At 36.0% G+C, this 16,476-nt stretch overlaps 1 protein-coding gene across 1 annotated transcript in view; it reads left to right on the top strand.

Moving 5' to 3' along the window:
* LOC150095672 (flotillin-2-like) overlaps positions 1–16,476 on the top strand; it is a 151,666-nt gene that overhangs the window by 66,203 nt on the left and 68,987 nt on the right. Inside the window, exon 5 of the mRNA XM_090410168.1 lies at positions 7,854–8,086. Coding sequence (XP_090266294.1) covers positions 7,854–8,086 — 233 coding nt within the window. The remainder of the gene's footprint in view (positions 1–7,853; positions 8,087–16,476) is intronic.

Below are 16,476 nucleotides of genomic sequence, written 5' to 3'. Positions count from 1 at the left end.
CCATAGAGTTCTGATTTTTCTATCCTTTACAGCCTTACCACATGCCTCTCTGTGTGAATCAATCAATGTTTTCTTCTGGTAATTAATTTACGGAATTAACAATGCATATAAAGTATAGCTAAACAAAAGTCATGGGAGGACTTTGGCAAGAATATAGAAAATAAATATCAAGAAGGTGGCAAAATATTCTGGAGGTTGTTGAAGAAACTTAAGAATGGAGGAAAGAGTGCTCTAAAAGGAATTAGAGATGATAAAGGTGACATGAAAACGGGAGAAAAAGATATCCTTGAAGTATGGAGTAATTACTTTGAAAAACTGCTAAATGAAACAAGCAGTGATGACAGCACAGTGGTAAAAAACACTGACCAGGCATGCAGTCAGGAATACATATCCATACTTGAAGTAGAAAAAGCCATCAAAGGCTTGAAATGTGGAAAGGCAGCAGGAGTAGATGATATTCGACCAGAAATGCTGAAGTATGGTGGTATAAGAGTCTTACAGTGGCTGCACTGCATAGTTCAGAAAGCCTGGACAGAGGGACGAATTCCCGATGATTGGAGTAGAGCTCTCATAGTACCCATATATAAAAAGGGAAATAAAACTGAATGTGAGAATTACAGAGGTATTTCTCTACTGAGTGTTCCTGGCAAGATCTATGCAAGTATACTTGAGAAACGGTTGAGAAGAATTGTGGAAGAAAAGCTTGGTGAAGAACAAGCTGGATTCAGGCCAAAAAGAGGCTGTCAGGATCAGATCTTCACTTTACGACAAATAGTCGAGAAAGCATGGGAATATAACAAAGATCTGTATTTAAGTTTTGTCGATCTGGAAAAGGCATATGACAAGGTGCCAAGAGAGAAGCTATTCAATACGCTGCAGTTATATGGTGTGAATGGGGCATTATACCAAGCAATACTTAGTCTTTATTTGAGTTGTAAGTCAGCAGTCAGAATTGAAGGAAGTACAGGAAGATGGTTTAATGTTAAATCTGGTGTGAGACAAGGATGTACATTATCCCCTCTGTTATTCATTATCTATATGGATCACATTATGAAGGAAAGTGGTATTAAACATGATATCAAAATTGGAGATGTTAATGTCAGCTCTTTGCTTTATGCAGATGATGTTATACTTCTAAATAAATCTGCTACAAGTCTGCAAGATTCTCTGACTAAATTGAATAGCTGTTGTAATAGATATGGTATGAAGGTCAGCAATAAAAAGACAAAGACAATGAAAATAGGCAGAATCATTGAAAATGTCAACTGTGTTGTGAATGGAGAACCTGTGGAACAAGTAAAACATTTCAGCTATTTAGGCACGATTTTTACTGAAGATGGTAAATTAAATATAGAAATAGACAACAGAATCAGCAAAGCTGGTATGGTGGGAAGTCAATTGAATAAATTCATATGGAATAAGAGAGAAATTAGTCGGAACACTAAATTAGCTGTATACAAGACAGTGTTCAAACCAGTTTTAACTTATGGATCTGAGAGCTGGGTCAGAAGTAAAACACTTGACCAAAGACTAGAGACCACAGATATGAGAGTCCTGAGAAAGATTATAGGCGTGAACAGATGGCAACAATGGCAATATCATATTAAAAACGAGGATATTAGGAAAGAACTTGACATTGTCAGCATCCAGGAATGCGTTAGCAGAGCTAATCTCAGGTGGTATGGTCACTTAAATAGAATGGGCGAGGAAAGATTAGCAAAACAAGTGTTCTCTGCCAGGTTGGCAGCAAAACGACCCAGAGGAAGGCCAAGATATAGGTGGATTGATACGATACAAAGTGCTTTAGACGATAGAAATATAAGATCTGATAATGTTGGAGTCTTGACAAGTAACAGACTTATTTGGAGGAAAATTGTAGATAGGAAATTAATAATGATGTAATTTTTTTCATGTAGTACTATCATATCCTGTACACCCCTTGAGGGTACATGGCAGGAATTTGATGATGATGATGATGATGAAGACAGTGTTCAAACCAGTTTTAACTTATGGATCTGAGAGCTGGGTCAGAAGTAAAACACTTGACCAAAGACTAGAGACCGCAGATATGAGAGTCCTGAGAAAGATTAGAGGCGTGAACAGATGGCATCAATGGCAGTATCATATTAAAAACGAGGATATTTGGAAAGAACTTGACATTGTCAGCATCCAGGAATGCGTTAGCAGAGCTAATCTCAGGTGGTAATGTCACTTAAACTGAATGGGCGAGGAAAGATTAGCAAAACAAGTGTTCTCTGCCAGGTTGGCAGCAAAACGACCCAGAGGAAGACCAAGATATAGGCAGATTGATACGGTACAAAGTGCTTTAGACAATAGAAATATAAGATCTGATTATGTTGGAGTATTGACAAGTAACAGACTGATTTGGAGGAAATTTGTAGATAGGAAATTAATAATGATGTAATGTTTTTCATGTAGTACTATCATATCCTGTACACCCCTTGAGGGTACATGGCAGGAATTTGATGATGATGATGATGATTATAAAGTATATTAATTAAAGATAACTTTAATGAATCACTTCTATATTTCGGCAATGTCACATTGCCATCTTCAGGAACATAAAGATATGGTATGTGCACTAAGGAACTAACAAAGCAAATGAGGAAGAAAGTAAGAAACTAATTTTGTTCCTAAAGTCCTAATGGTGTCCTCTTGCGGGCTAATTTGGTAGTCTTGGCAGTTGGGCTGAAGTTCTCATAATGAAAGTCTCCCAAATTTGGGGCAGTTTCATGCACCCAAATTTGTTGAGGTTAGGAACGTTTTTTAGAGCTGCTGAAGATTCTTTGAATAATCTTTCGTATTTAAACTTGCTGCGATGGATTATTTTTGTTTTCTTCCAACGAATTTTATGGTGGGTATCTAAGGCATGGTCTGCCAGCCCAGAGCGGCTGTACTGGTGAAACCGGATGTAGTCTTGGTGTTCTGAAATCCTGATATTTGTTGTTCTGCCTGTTTGGCCAAAGTAGGACAATTTGCAGCTGAAAGGGACCTGGTATACACCAGGTAGGTCTAGGGGAAGTGGTTGGTCTTTGGTAGAGCGGATAAGGGATGCCAACTTTTTATATGGTCTGTAACAGGAAGTAAGGTCATATTTTTTGAGGATATTAGTTATTTTTTCAGAGGTGCCCTGGATGTAGGGGATAGTGATAGACTTGGTGTAGTCTTTATTGTGGAGGGGGGGTTGTGGTTTACAGGTTTTAGTATTTTTTGGATTTTTTTGGGGTTATAGCCATTGGCTAAGAAAGTGTTGAGGATGTGGTTTAGTTCCATAGTCAGGGCGCCTTGTCATCTGAACAGATTAATTTTGCCCTGTTATATAGTGTTTTTATCACCCCATATTGTTGTGAGGGGGGGGGGGGGGTTGCTGTTGAATGTATCTGCCAGCGTGGGTTGGTTTTCTGTAAACAGAGAAAACCAAAGATCCATCAAGCTGGCAGGTGATTAAAGTGTCTAGGAAGGGGAGGGTGTTGTTTTCCTCTTTTTCTAAGGTGAACTGGACTCTGGGATGTTGATTGTTTAAGTGTGTTAGGAAGGAGTGGAGTGTGTCTGAGCCATGTGGCCAAATAGCAAACACATCATCCACATAACGAAGCCAAATAGTGGGTTTTTGTGGGGCGGAGTTTAAGGCTTTCTCTTCAAATGTCTCCATAAAGAAATTGGCCAAGGGTGGGGAAAGTGGTGAACCCATGGCTGTCCCCTCTATCTGTTTGTAGAACTTTCCTTGCCAAACGAAATAGCCTGAGTTCATTGTGAACTGAAATAGGGCTGAGATATCGGGAGGAAACTTGGCTTGGATGAGCTCAAGGGTTTCTTTGAGTGGGACATTAGTGAATAGGGAGGAGACGTCAAAACTGACCATTATGTCAGTGTGTTGGAGTGTGAGGTTTTCTATACTGGCTTTAAAGTGGGCCGAGTTTTTTATGTGTGATGGTGTGTTGCCAGTGTAGTGTGTGAGCGTTTTGGCTAAATGTTTGGCTAATTTATATGTGGGGGAATCAATGCCATCCACTATGGGATGTAATGGCACATTTTGTTTATGTATTTTTGGGAGTCCATATAATCGGGGGGGTCTAGAGTTATAAGGTTTAAGTTTGTTGGTGACTTCCACAGGCCAAGAAGTGACTTTCTTAAGGAGTCTGTGGATAGTTCTAATCTGAGAGCTGGTCGGATTATATTCAATGGGGAGGTAAGTTGTACGGTCTCGTATTAAAGAATTTAGCTTACCTTTGTAGTCTTTTTGATTGAGTACCACAGTGGCGCTTCCCTTATCAGCTTTGGTGATTACTATTTTTTTGTTGTTTTTTAATTCTTGTAGGGCTGTATATTTGTTTTTGGATAAGTTGGATTTCGGAGGTTTGGCTTTAGTGAAAAATTAATCTGTTCAGATGAGAAGGCCCTGACTATGGAACTAAACCACATCCTCAACACTTTCTTAGCCAATGGCTATAACCCCAAAAAAATCCAAAAAATACTAAAACCTGTAAACCACAACCCTCCCCCTCCCCCCTCCACAATAAAGACTACACCAAGTCTATCACTATCCCCTACATCCAGGGCACCTCTGAAAAAATAACTAATATCCTCAAAAAATATGACCTTACTTCCTGTTACAGACCATATAAAAAGTTGGCATCCCTTATCCGCTCTACCAAAGACCAACCACTTCCCCTAGACCTACCTGGTGTATACCAGGTCCCTTTCAGCTGCAAATTGTCCTACTTTGGCCAAACAGGCAGAACAACAAATATCAGGATTTCAGAACACCAAGACTACATCCGGTTTCACCAGTACAGCCGCTCTGGGCTGGCAGACCATGCCTTAGATACCCACCATAAAATTCGTTGGAAGAAAACAAAAATAATCCATCGCAGCAAGTTTAAATACGAAAGATTATTCAAAGAATCTTCAGCAGCTCTAAAAAACGTTCCTAACCTCAACAAATTTGGGTGCATGAAACTGCCCCAAATTTGGGAGACTTTCATTATGAGAACTTCAGCCCAACTGCCAAGACTACCAAATTAGCCCGCAAGAGGACACCATTAGGACTTTAGGAACAAAATTAGTTTCTTACTTTCTTCCTCATTTGCTTTGTTAGTTCCTTAGTGCACATACCATATCTTTATGTTCCTGAAGATGGCAATGTGACATTGCCGAAATATAGAAGTGATTCATTAAAGTTATCTTTAATTAATATACTTTATATGCGTTGTTAATTCCGTAAATTAATTACCAGTTATGTCTAACCAACGTATAAATCTTACTACTAGAATGTTTTCTTCAGGGTTTGCCTCTTGTTTTCAAAGTCAGTATTTCTTGAACAATGATCGTGTATGTTAGTCTACAGTTGATCTCTGAAAGCTGCTCAACTTTAATTCATTGTAATGCTTTCTTACACATCTTTTCGGTATGAAATTCTGTTTGATTATGCTCAAAACAAAACTAAATTATTCTTAGTGAAGAATTTATGGATACACAAACACATGTTGGAGTAATTACTTATAATTAAGAAAATAACACTCGACATTTTGACCTATATATCGAGGTCATCATATCAAATTCTTCTCTATGAATTTTTACCACCATGTAACCTTAAAAGAAACAAAAACTAAACGATTGCATCCAGTTTTAAATCCTCTCTATTCTCATGTCCTGAACCCGTGGGAAAACATCAGTATCAATAAATGCATAATTAAAAATAATCATAAATGTAATAATAATCATAATTAAAATTCTGAATATTTTTACGTATTGTTTATGTTAAAATGTTTATTATTTTTGTTTTCATAACACGCATTGTCGGCACTTGCGATGTGCCCGTTATGGAAATTGTTTTGTCAAAAGTGATAAGTAAAGAAGTTAAAAATTTAATGTACTTAACGGATTTGAATAGTTGTATTACTTTAAACAAATTTATTATGGTTTGAAATATTAAGTTTTGTGTTTTATGAGGACATTCTCTTGTCGCTAACGGAGACAGCGTGTCAGCCATTATTTATGCCTAACTTTCTCGCATGCTCGCCGAGAAGTTTGATGAGTGATTGACAGCTGACAAGAAAGCGTTTGGTATCTGGGTAACGGTTGTAAACAAGATAGCGTTCGGAAGGAATTTAGAATACAGGCCGGTGGATTTTTTAGGTTCAGAGGAACTTAAGATTTATTGTGACAGTTGGAAGAAAATTAATAGTATATTCCGAAAAAGGAATCGTGGAACTATTAAGTTTTAATGTGGATAAATAAAAGGGAAATATTGCTATAGATTGTTTTAAAAGAATTATTGGAGGAAAAGCTAATTGGAAGATTTATAGTAGATTCCAAAAGGAAATCATAGAACTGTAAGTTTTTTTAAAGTGGAAAAGTTAAGACTGTCATTAAGTATAGTGAATACAAGAAGAATTTGCTATTTACGTTCTAAAGGAATGTTTGAGAAAATTTTGATTAAGAAGTTTCATCAGTATTAAGGACGCCTGATCTGACTATTATTTCTACTAAAAAGAGACAGAATTAAGTCAGGAAGATTTTTGTGTGTGCTACATGAGTGATGAAAAAGGATCCTGTGAAAATGAAGAATAAAGTTATATATCTTCGGAGAAGAGCCTTGACAGAGAGAGAAACTGGCTATGAACATTTTGTGATTGTGCAGTCTTGTCTTAAGTGTAAGTTTATTTTTAAAAGGCCTTGGATCCAATTAATTTGTAGTTAGTAATGTAAAGTTGTTTGAAGTGTATATATATTCTTTTTGTTTTATTAAATGTGTTTATTTTGTATTTTGGTCTTGAGTCAGTGATTATTTGGATTCTGAAAGAAAGAGTTAAGATCATTGCACCAATTTGGAGTGAACCCTTGTGCACATAATAACATATAGGTACACTCCATAATAAATTAAAAAAATTGTTAGAAACAGAGATCATCTCTATGGTAGGAATAATATTAAGATATAATATCAATGAATATCCTTATCTATATAAAAATCCACCAATTATTAACAGCATCCAGTTTTAAATCCTCTCTATTCTCATGTCCTGAACCCGTGGGAAAACATCAATATCAATAAATGCATAATCGATGAGATTTTTCTTATTTCTTTCATCTTTTCTTCATGTAAAATTGTGCACATTGTGTTGAAACGTGCCATAAGTAATAACTAGACCATGTTCTAAACATAAATCATTCAGTTACTTACCAATATTATTAGGTTTCTCTTTTCTCCAATTTTCCCCAAAATATATCTCTGAAAATCATTTCCTATTCTGCTGTTTAGATCTGTAACAAGGCTGCCTTGTCTAGTTACCTTAAAAAATTCCTTCCTAAGTAGACCCTTTTATGAGATTATAGGCACTGATAAATCTCGTTGTCAAGTTACTCATTCTGATATTCACCCATATGTATTTGAATTATGAAATACTATAGCTATTCCTTCTTTTCCCTGATTATTATTACCTGAATATAACATTTTGTATTTGGTTGCTTAGAAAAATCTGATTTGTTTGTCTTCTTTTTTTTTTTTTTTTTTTGATAACACCTATTATTAAGTCAATCTGGTACTTATCCATTTCAAATGCTAGTTTTATTTCTTTTCTATTGATTATTTTTTTATGTCTATGGTGCAAATCTTGAGCGCTGTTGTTGTTGTTGTTGGGATTTCTTCTTAAATCTGAACTCTGTTTTGAAAACCATCACTTCTAATAATATTGTTATTAGTAATAACTATGAACACATACTTAAGTAGTAATTACTAAAAAAGAAAGTTGACTATATTAATGAACAGAATATCTGTAACTTTAAGGAGAAAAAAGTGCTTTAACAAAAGGCAAAAATTATATTTATTTTAGGTACTTTATCTGTTGAAGAGGTGTACAGAGATCGAGACCAGTTTGCTTCACTTGTTCGAGAAGTTGCAGCTCCTGATATTGGTCGTATGGGTATAGAAATTCTCAGTTTTACCATTAAAGATGTATTTGATGAGGTTGATTATTTAGCATCACTTGGAAAAGCTCGTACTGCAGCAGTGAAGCGAGATGCTGATGTTGGTGTAGCTCAAGCAGAACGAGATGCTGGAATTCGGGTGAGTATGAATAGTTTTTCCCCATGCCTTTTACAGTTTCGATGTGATGTGATTCTCAAAAATATAACAATCTTCTGATCTACTCCCTTGATTCTACAGTAATTTTCGAGAGTTGGTTTTTATTTCTTTTCAGTTTACAGTAATCTGTATAAATTCACGTAATAGTGTGTGTGTATTTGATATAGTAAAATACCATAACATGAAATAATTTTATTTCTTGTGTAATGAACTAACTGAAAAATTAATTTATATATACTGTCATCCTGTCAAACATGCTTGTGGAGCATTAAAATGTTTTTAATTTTCTTCTTTAAAGCAGATTATTAATCATTTAAGAGTTGATAGACTTCATACATCCTATGAATTGCAGAAAACCAAATTGGACCTTTAAGCCAACACACACACACACACACACACACACACTCTCTCTCTCTCTCTCTCTCTCTCTCTCTCTCTCTCTCTCTCTCTCTCTCTCTCTCTTCCTAACTTGCAAAATACTCAACTTACAAAAACTCAAACTAACGAGGGACTTCGCATAAGTCCACATTATTATTATTCATTTATTTTATTTTCATCATCAAAATCAAATTCTTGATGCACTATATGAAAGCTTTACATCATTTAATTTATCAACAATTTTCTTCCAAACTGATTTGTTATCTCTCAGGACTCCAATATTGTCAGATCTTACATTTTGGTTGTCTAAGGCACTTCTTACTATTTCAATCCACCTAGCTAGATCTGGGTCGTCCTCTAATCTTCCTGCCATCCTGGCTGCATGCACTAGTTTTGCTAACCTTTCTTCCATTCTGTTTAAGTGACCATATTGAATTAGGTTACCTCTGCTCTCACTTTCCTGAATGGTAACAATTATTATTATTATACTGGCATCTCAATGGAGTGCGAAGACTCATCGTAGGAGACCCAATTTATTCACACAATCTATCATACCTCTCCTTGAACCCATTAACAGAAAAAGCACTCACAATGACTGTGGCAACCTATTCCACTCATTCACCACTCTCCAAGCACAAAATCTAATCCTCACACCCCTCCTGACCACACTTTTATTGAACTTCCAGGGATGATCCCCCTTGTTCTGGTCCCTCTAGCTTATGTAATGTTTCTTATCCTGAAACATTACTTTTTGCATGTATCCTATAAAACTTTTTAAGCAAGTTAAATGTTTCTATCATATTCTTTCTTTTTCTCCTATCAACCAACTTCTGCAATCCATGCACCTTCAGTCTATCCTTATAGGGCACATTCTACAGGCCACTCACCATCTTGGTCACTCGCCTCTGAATCCCCTCCACCCCTTCCACAAGAAACCCAGGGGACTAGACTTGAGCACAGTAATTCACCGATGTCGGTGTATCAAGGCCTTATAAAGAGGATTGACAACTTCCTTATCTCTACTTGTTAATGTGTTCTTAACTAGCCAAGTAATCTTATGTGCTACCTTAGCAATATGCCCTCTAAACTTTAACTCTCTGTCTACCACCACCCCTAAATCTCTATCTTCATCTATTTCCTGGAGTACAGTGCCATCAATGTGATAAATGGCGTGTAATCTATTTATCCCAAAGTGCATAACTTTACATTTCTCAGCATTAAGCTGACACCTATTAACTTTTACCCATACTGATATTTAAATCGTCTTGCAAGTTCTCCACATCGCCTTGATTAACTATTACTCTACTAATTTCGCATCATCAGCAAACAACTGAATATTTCCTTTCAGGTTATTTCCTATGTCATTTATGCACATATTAAGCAGCAATGGTCCCAGCACTGAACCTTGTTGCAAACTACTAGTCACCTGTTTTTGCCTCAATTCTGCCCCACTTTTTGATATCTGTCCAGCAACCATCCTCTTATCCACTTAACCAGTGTCATATCCATTCCCATTTGTTCTTATTTTGTAACAGTGTTCCATGTGGTATTCTGTCAAATGCCTTTGCAAAATCCAGCAAAAGCCATTTCCTTTATCCAAGCCAGCTGTTACTCTATTATAAAAAATTAGTAAATTACTAAGGCATGACCAATCCTTCACAAAGTCATGCTGACCCCCTCATACAGTATCATATTTTTATCTACCCATTCTTGAATTCTCTTTTTTACCAAACACTTTTGCCACCACACCTGATATACTGGTTGGTCTGTAATTTGCTACTGTAGTCTTAGAACCTCCCTTATACAAAGGACTAATTTTGGCCTCTTTTCACTCCCTTGGAACTCTACTAGAGCTGAGACTTAAATTAAACCGCTTAGTATTGCCAGTTCTCTTGCACATTCTTGCAAAACCCACTGTTGTATTTACATTGAGATTCTGTAATATCATAAGAATCTCCAATTCATCCACATTTGTTCCCACATTAGTGTCTGTCACATAGTTTAAAGCAGTAACCTCACTAGGAAGATATCTGCTTGCATAGTGGTCACCCAGTAACAACTATTTTATCTGCTTCTGTCTCCTCATGACAATCATCACTCATTAAGGTTAATCTTCTATATTCATTCTTCCTCTTACTTGCCACATAGCAAAAGAACTCTTTGGGATTTCCATTGGCCTGCTCGGCAAAATTCTTCTCATAATCTGATTTTGCCTTCTTTGCCATGCCGATCACCTTTCTTGCCTGAGCCTTGTACTTTTCATGAGTTTGCTGGTCACCATTCTCTTTATACTTTCCACAGCATTTTCTTCTTCTGCAGCTCGTGCTTAATTATATTACTCATCCATCTAACTCCTACCCATTTAACCCTCCTTATCTTAGATATACAATTTAATACCGCTTCCTCTAGATGATCATTAATTATCCCATGCATTGCTAACATTCTTACCCTACAATGTTTTATGCCATGGTAAAGATTTAAGCTTCTTCCTAAGCATGTCACAATCACCTGCCTTGTAGTTCCACAAATATCCCTTCTTGATAGAATATTCATCATGTTTTACAATTTTCCAAGTCAAGACTGCATGGTCACTTTCACCAATTGGAGGCAATATTGTCACCTTACTTATGGATAGCTCTTCTGATCCTGTGACCAGGTCCAATACTCTTCCGCCCCTAGTCACCTCCATCACATGCTACCTTAAGTAATTATCTCTCAGCAGGTGTATAAATTCTGTTTCCTTTCTGTCATGTGATCTTTCTTCCTTCCAGTCTATATCTCCATAGTTGAAGTCCCCCTGTAATAATCACTTGACCTGTATACTCATTGTACTAATTTGGTGATGCATGTCTTCTAGATCATCTGTGGAACTTAGCAATAACCAACTGTATATTTTGTCTTACTGGTCTTAATCTCACACCAGATTGCTTCAAATGAACAGCCACTCTCCTTCCTGTCTCTCATTATTTTTCCACTCTCCTGTCTGCTATCATCAGTACTCCTCCCATCCTATCTTCCCTGAAAATGCTAAATCCTTCACATTCAATTCCTGTGACTACATCATCTGCTGTGAGCCAAGTCTCACTGATGCCTATAACTTTTGGCAAGGTTGCACTAATCAATGCCAGAAACTCCTTCTTCTTGTTCCTGATACTTTGGCATTAGTATATAGAAACGGCAACATCCCTTTATTCCCCCACCCTATTAATGTCCTATTACTGTGTAAAAAATATATACTGATCCTCAGTAAACAAAAGAAAATGCTTAGAAAACCAAGCAAAATATAAATAAAACAGAAATAAATACACATAACAAGCACACTAAATGTTACAAGATGATTTGCTGCTCCATCTATCAACGTATTCATGCCACACCTAATTGAATTACCAATTAGTTCACTGAATTAATCCTGCATAAAGCAAAGAGCTAACATTAACATCTCCAATTTTGATATCATGTTTAATACCACTTTCCTTCATAATGTGATCCATTTAGATAATGAATAACAGAGGGGATAATGTACATCCTTGTCTCACACCAGATTTAACATTAAACCATCTTCTTGTACTTCCTTCAATTCTAACTGCTGACTTACAACTCAAATAAAGACTAAGTATTGCTTGATATAATGACCCATTGACACCATATAATTGCAGTGTATTTTGGGATTCAATTTGGGATTTAGCCGACCAAATTGTATTCTTATTGGTTAAACCAAAATAAAAAATGATGGTACAACATGGCTATCTCATTTAGATCTAAAATAGCTTTCTGTAAGTTATCTTCAGAATTTGTAATTATTATTTGGTCGTCGGCAAAAAAGGAGAGTGTTTAAGTTCACTGTAGGAGAAAGTTTAATTCCTTGATGTAAATTTTTATTCCATTTTATTATTATTTCATTTAAGTAAATATTAAAAAGAGTTGCTGAGAGGGGACATCCCTGTCAGACCCCTTGGTTTATCTCTCTCGTATATGAAAGCTCGTGATTTAATCTTATTTGTATTTGATTATTTTCATATATACTTGTGATAGCTTTTAGGATATTATTTGGTATTTGTCTTTCTTTTGATATGTTAAATAATATGTTTCTTTTAACTTTGTCATATGCTTTCTCAAAGTCAATAAATGCAATATGTGTTTCTAAATTGTATTCTCTTCTTTTCTCTATTATTAATTTTAGGCAAAAGGCCGGGTCTGTACATGATCGTCCTTTTCTAAATCCATTCTGTACTTCTAAAATAAAGTTTTTGGAATATTTCATTAATTTGCTATTTAAGATTCTGCTATATATTTTGTAACAGGAATTTAGTATACTGATACTTGTATAGTTTTTAGGATCATCTCTATTACCTTTTTTCATCATCATCATCATCAAATTCCTGCCATGTACCCTCTAGGGGTGTACAGGATATGACAGTACTACATGAAAAAATTACATCATTACTAACTTCCTATCTACAATTTTCCTCCAAATCAGTCTGTTACTTGTCAAGACTCCAACATTATCAGATCTTATATTTCTATCGTCTAAGGCACTTTGTACCTTATCAACCCACCTATATCTTGGTCTTCCTCTGGGTCATTTTCCTGCCAACCTGGCAGAGAACACTTGTTTTGCTAATCTTTCCTCTCCCATTCTATTTAAGTGACCATACCACCTGAGATTAGCTCTGCTAACGCATTCCTGGATGCCGACAATGTCAAGTTCTTTCCTAATATCCTCATTTTTAATATGATATTGCCATTGATGCCATCTGTTCACGCCTCTAATCTTTCTCAGGACTCTCATATTTGCGGTCTCTAGTCTTTGGTCAAGTGTTTTACTTCTGACCCAGCTCTCAGATCCATAAGTTAAAAGTTAAATCATGTTCTAAATTAGAAACAAATTTGTTCCATGATTCTTTGTCTTTTTCTGACTTCTCTTTTAGCTATGGCTCTTATTCTTCATCATCATCATCATCATCATCAAATTCCTGCCATGTACCCTCAAGGGGTGTACAGGATATGACAGTACTACATGAAAAAATTACATCATTACTAACTTCCTATCTACAATTTTCCTCCAAATCAGTCTGTTACTTGTCAAGACTCCAACATTATCAGATCTTATATTTCTATCGTCTAAGGCACTTTGTACCGTATCAATCCACCTATATCTTGGTCTTCCTCTGGGTCGTTATCTTCAGAATTTGTAATTATTATTTGGTCGTCGGCAAAAAAGGAGAGTGTTTAAGTTCACTGTAGGAGAAAGTTTAATTCCTTGATGTAAATTTTTATTCCATTTTATTATTATTTCATTTAAGTAAATATTAAAAAGAGTTGTTGAGAGGGGACATCCCTGTCAGACCCCTTGGTTTATCTCTCTCGTATATGAAAGCTCGTGATTTAATCTTATTTGTATTTGATTATTTTCATATATACTTGTGATAGCTTTTAGGATATTATTTGGTATTTGTCTTTCTTTTGATATGTTAAATAATATGTTTCTTTTAACTTTGTCATATGCTTTTTCAAAGTCAATAAATGCAATATGTGTTTCTAAATTGTATTCTCTTCTTTTCTCTATTATTAATTTTAGGCAAAAGGCCGGGTCTGTACATGATCGTCCTTTTCTAAATCCATTCTGTACTTCTAAAATAAAGTTTTTGGAATATTTCATTAGTTTGCTATTTAAGATTCTGCTATATATTTTGTAACAGGAATTTAGTATACTGATACTTGTATAGTTTTTAGGATCATCTCTATTACCTTTTTTCATCATCATCATCATCAAATTCCTGCCATGTACCCTCTAGGGGTGTACAGGATATGACAGTACTACATGAAAAAATTACATCATTACTAACTTCCTATCTACAATTTTCCTCCAAATCAGTCTGTTACTTGTCAAGACTCCAACATTATCAGATCTTATATTTCTATCGTCTAAGGCACTTTGTACCTTATCAACCCACCTATATCTTGGTCTTCCTCTGGGTCATTTTCCTGCCAACCTGGCAGAGAACACTTGTTTTGCTAATCTTTCCTCTCCCATTCTATTTAAGTGACCATACCACCTGAGATTAGCTCTGCTAACGCATTCCTGGATGCCGACAATGTCAAGTCCTTTCCTAATATCCTCATTTTTAATATGATATTGCCATTGATGCCATCTGTTCACGCCTCTAATCTTTCTCAGGACTCTCATATTTGCGGTCTCTAGTCTTTGGTCAAGTGTTTTACTTCTGACCCAGCTCTCAGATCCATAAGTTAAAAGTTAAATCATGTTCTAAATTAGAAACAAATTTGTTCCATGATTCTTTGTCTTTTTCTGACTTCTCTTTTAGCTATGGCTCTTATTCTTCATCATCATCATCATCATCAAATTCCTGCCATGTACCCTCAAGGGGTGTACAGGATATGACAGTACTACATGAAAAAATTACATCATTACTAACTTCCTATCTACAATTTTCCTCCAAATCAGTCTGTTACTTGTCAAGACTCCAACATTATCAGATCTTATATTTCTATCGTCTAAGGCACTTTGTACCGTATCAACCCACCTATATCTTGGTCTTCCTCTGGGTCGTTTTCCTGCCAACCTGGCAGAGAACACTTGTTTTGCTAATCTTTCCTCTCCCATTCTATTTAAGTGACCATACCACCTGAGATTAGCTCTGCTAACGCATTCCTGGATGCTGACAATGTCAAGTTCTTTCCTAATATCCTCATTTTTAATATGATATTGCCATTGATGCCATCTGTTCACACCTCTAATCTTTCTCAGGACTCTCATATCTGTGGTCTCTAGTCTTTGGTCAAGTGTTTTACTTCTGACCCAGCTCTCAGATCCATAAGTTAAAATTGGTTTGAACACAGTCTTGTATACAGCTAATTTAGTGTTCCGACTAATTTCTTTCTTATTCCATATGAATTTATTCAATTGACTTCCCACGATACCAGCTTTGCTGATTCTGTTGTCTATTTCTATATTTAGTTTACCATCTTCAGTAAAAATTGTGCCTAAGTAGCTGAAATGTTTTACTTGTTCCACAGGTTCTCCATTCACAACACAGTTGACATTTTCAATGATTCTGCCTATTTTCATTGTCTTTGTCTTTTTATTGCACCATATCTATTACAACAGCTATTCAATTTAGTTAGAGAATCTTGCAGACTTGTAGCGGATTTATTTAGAAGTATAACGTCATCCGCATAAAGCAAAGAGCTGACATTAACATCTCCAATTTTGATATCAGGTTTAATACCACATTCCTTCATAATGTGATCCATATAGATAATGAATAACAGAGGGGATAATGTACATCCTTGTCTCACACCAGATTTAACATTAAACCATCTTCCTGTACTTCCTTCAATTCTAACTGCTGACTCACAACTCAAATAAAGACTAAGTATTGCTTGATATAATGCCCCATTGACACCATATAACTGCAGCGTATTGAATAGCTTCTCTCTTGGCACCTTGTCATATGCCTTTTCCAAATCGACAAAACTTAAATACAGATCTTTGTTATATTCCCATGCTTTCTCGACTATTTGTCGTAAAGTGAAGATCTGATCCTGACAGCCTCTATTTGGCCTGAATCCAGCTTGTTCTTCACCAAGCTTTTCTTCCACAATTCTTCTCAACCGTTTCTCAAGTATACTTGCATAGATTTTGCCAGGAACACTCAGTAGGGAAATACCTCTGTAATTCTCACATTCAGTTTTATTTCCCTTTTTATATATGGGTACTATGAGAGCTCTACTCCAATCATCGGGAATTCGTCCCTCTGTCCAGGCTTTCTGAACTATGCAGTGCAGCCACTGTAAGACTCTTATACCACCATACTTCAGCATTTCTGGTCGAATATCATCTACTCCTGCTGCCTTTCCACATTTCAAGCCTTTGATGGCTTTTTCTACTTCAAGTATGGATATGTATTCCTGACTGCATGCCTGGTCAGTGTTTTTTATCACTGTGCTGTCATAACTGCTTGTTTCATTTA

Source organism: Typopeltis vanoorti, chromosome 20 (assembly GCF_054136105.1).
Source record: "Typopeltis vanoorti isolate ZY-2024b chromosome 20, IOZ_Tvanoo_1.0, whole genome shotgun sequence".
NCBI lineage: Eukaryota > Metazoa > Arthropoda > Arachnida > Uropygi > Thelyphonidae > Typopeltis > Typopeltis vanoorti.
Note: the sequence above shows the minus strand (reverse complement) of the source record. Positions and strands in the feature narration are given on the sequence as shown.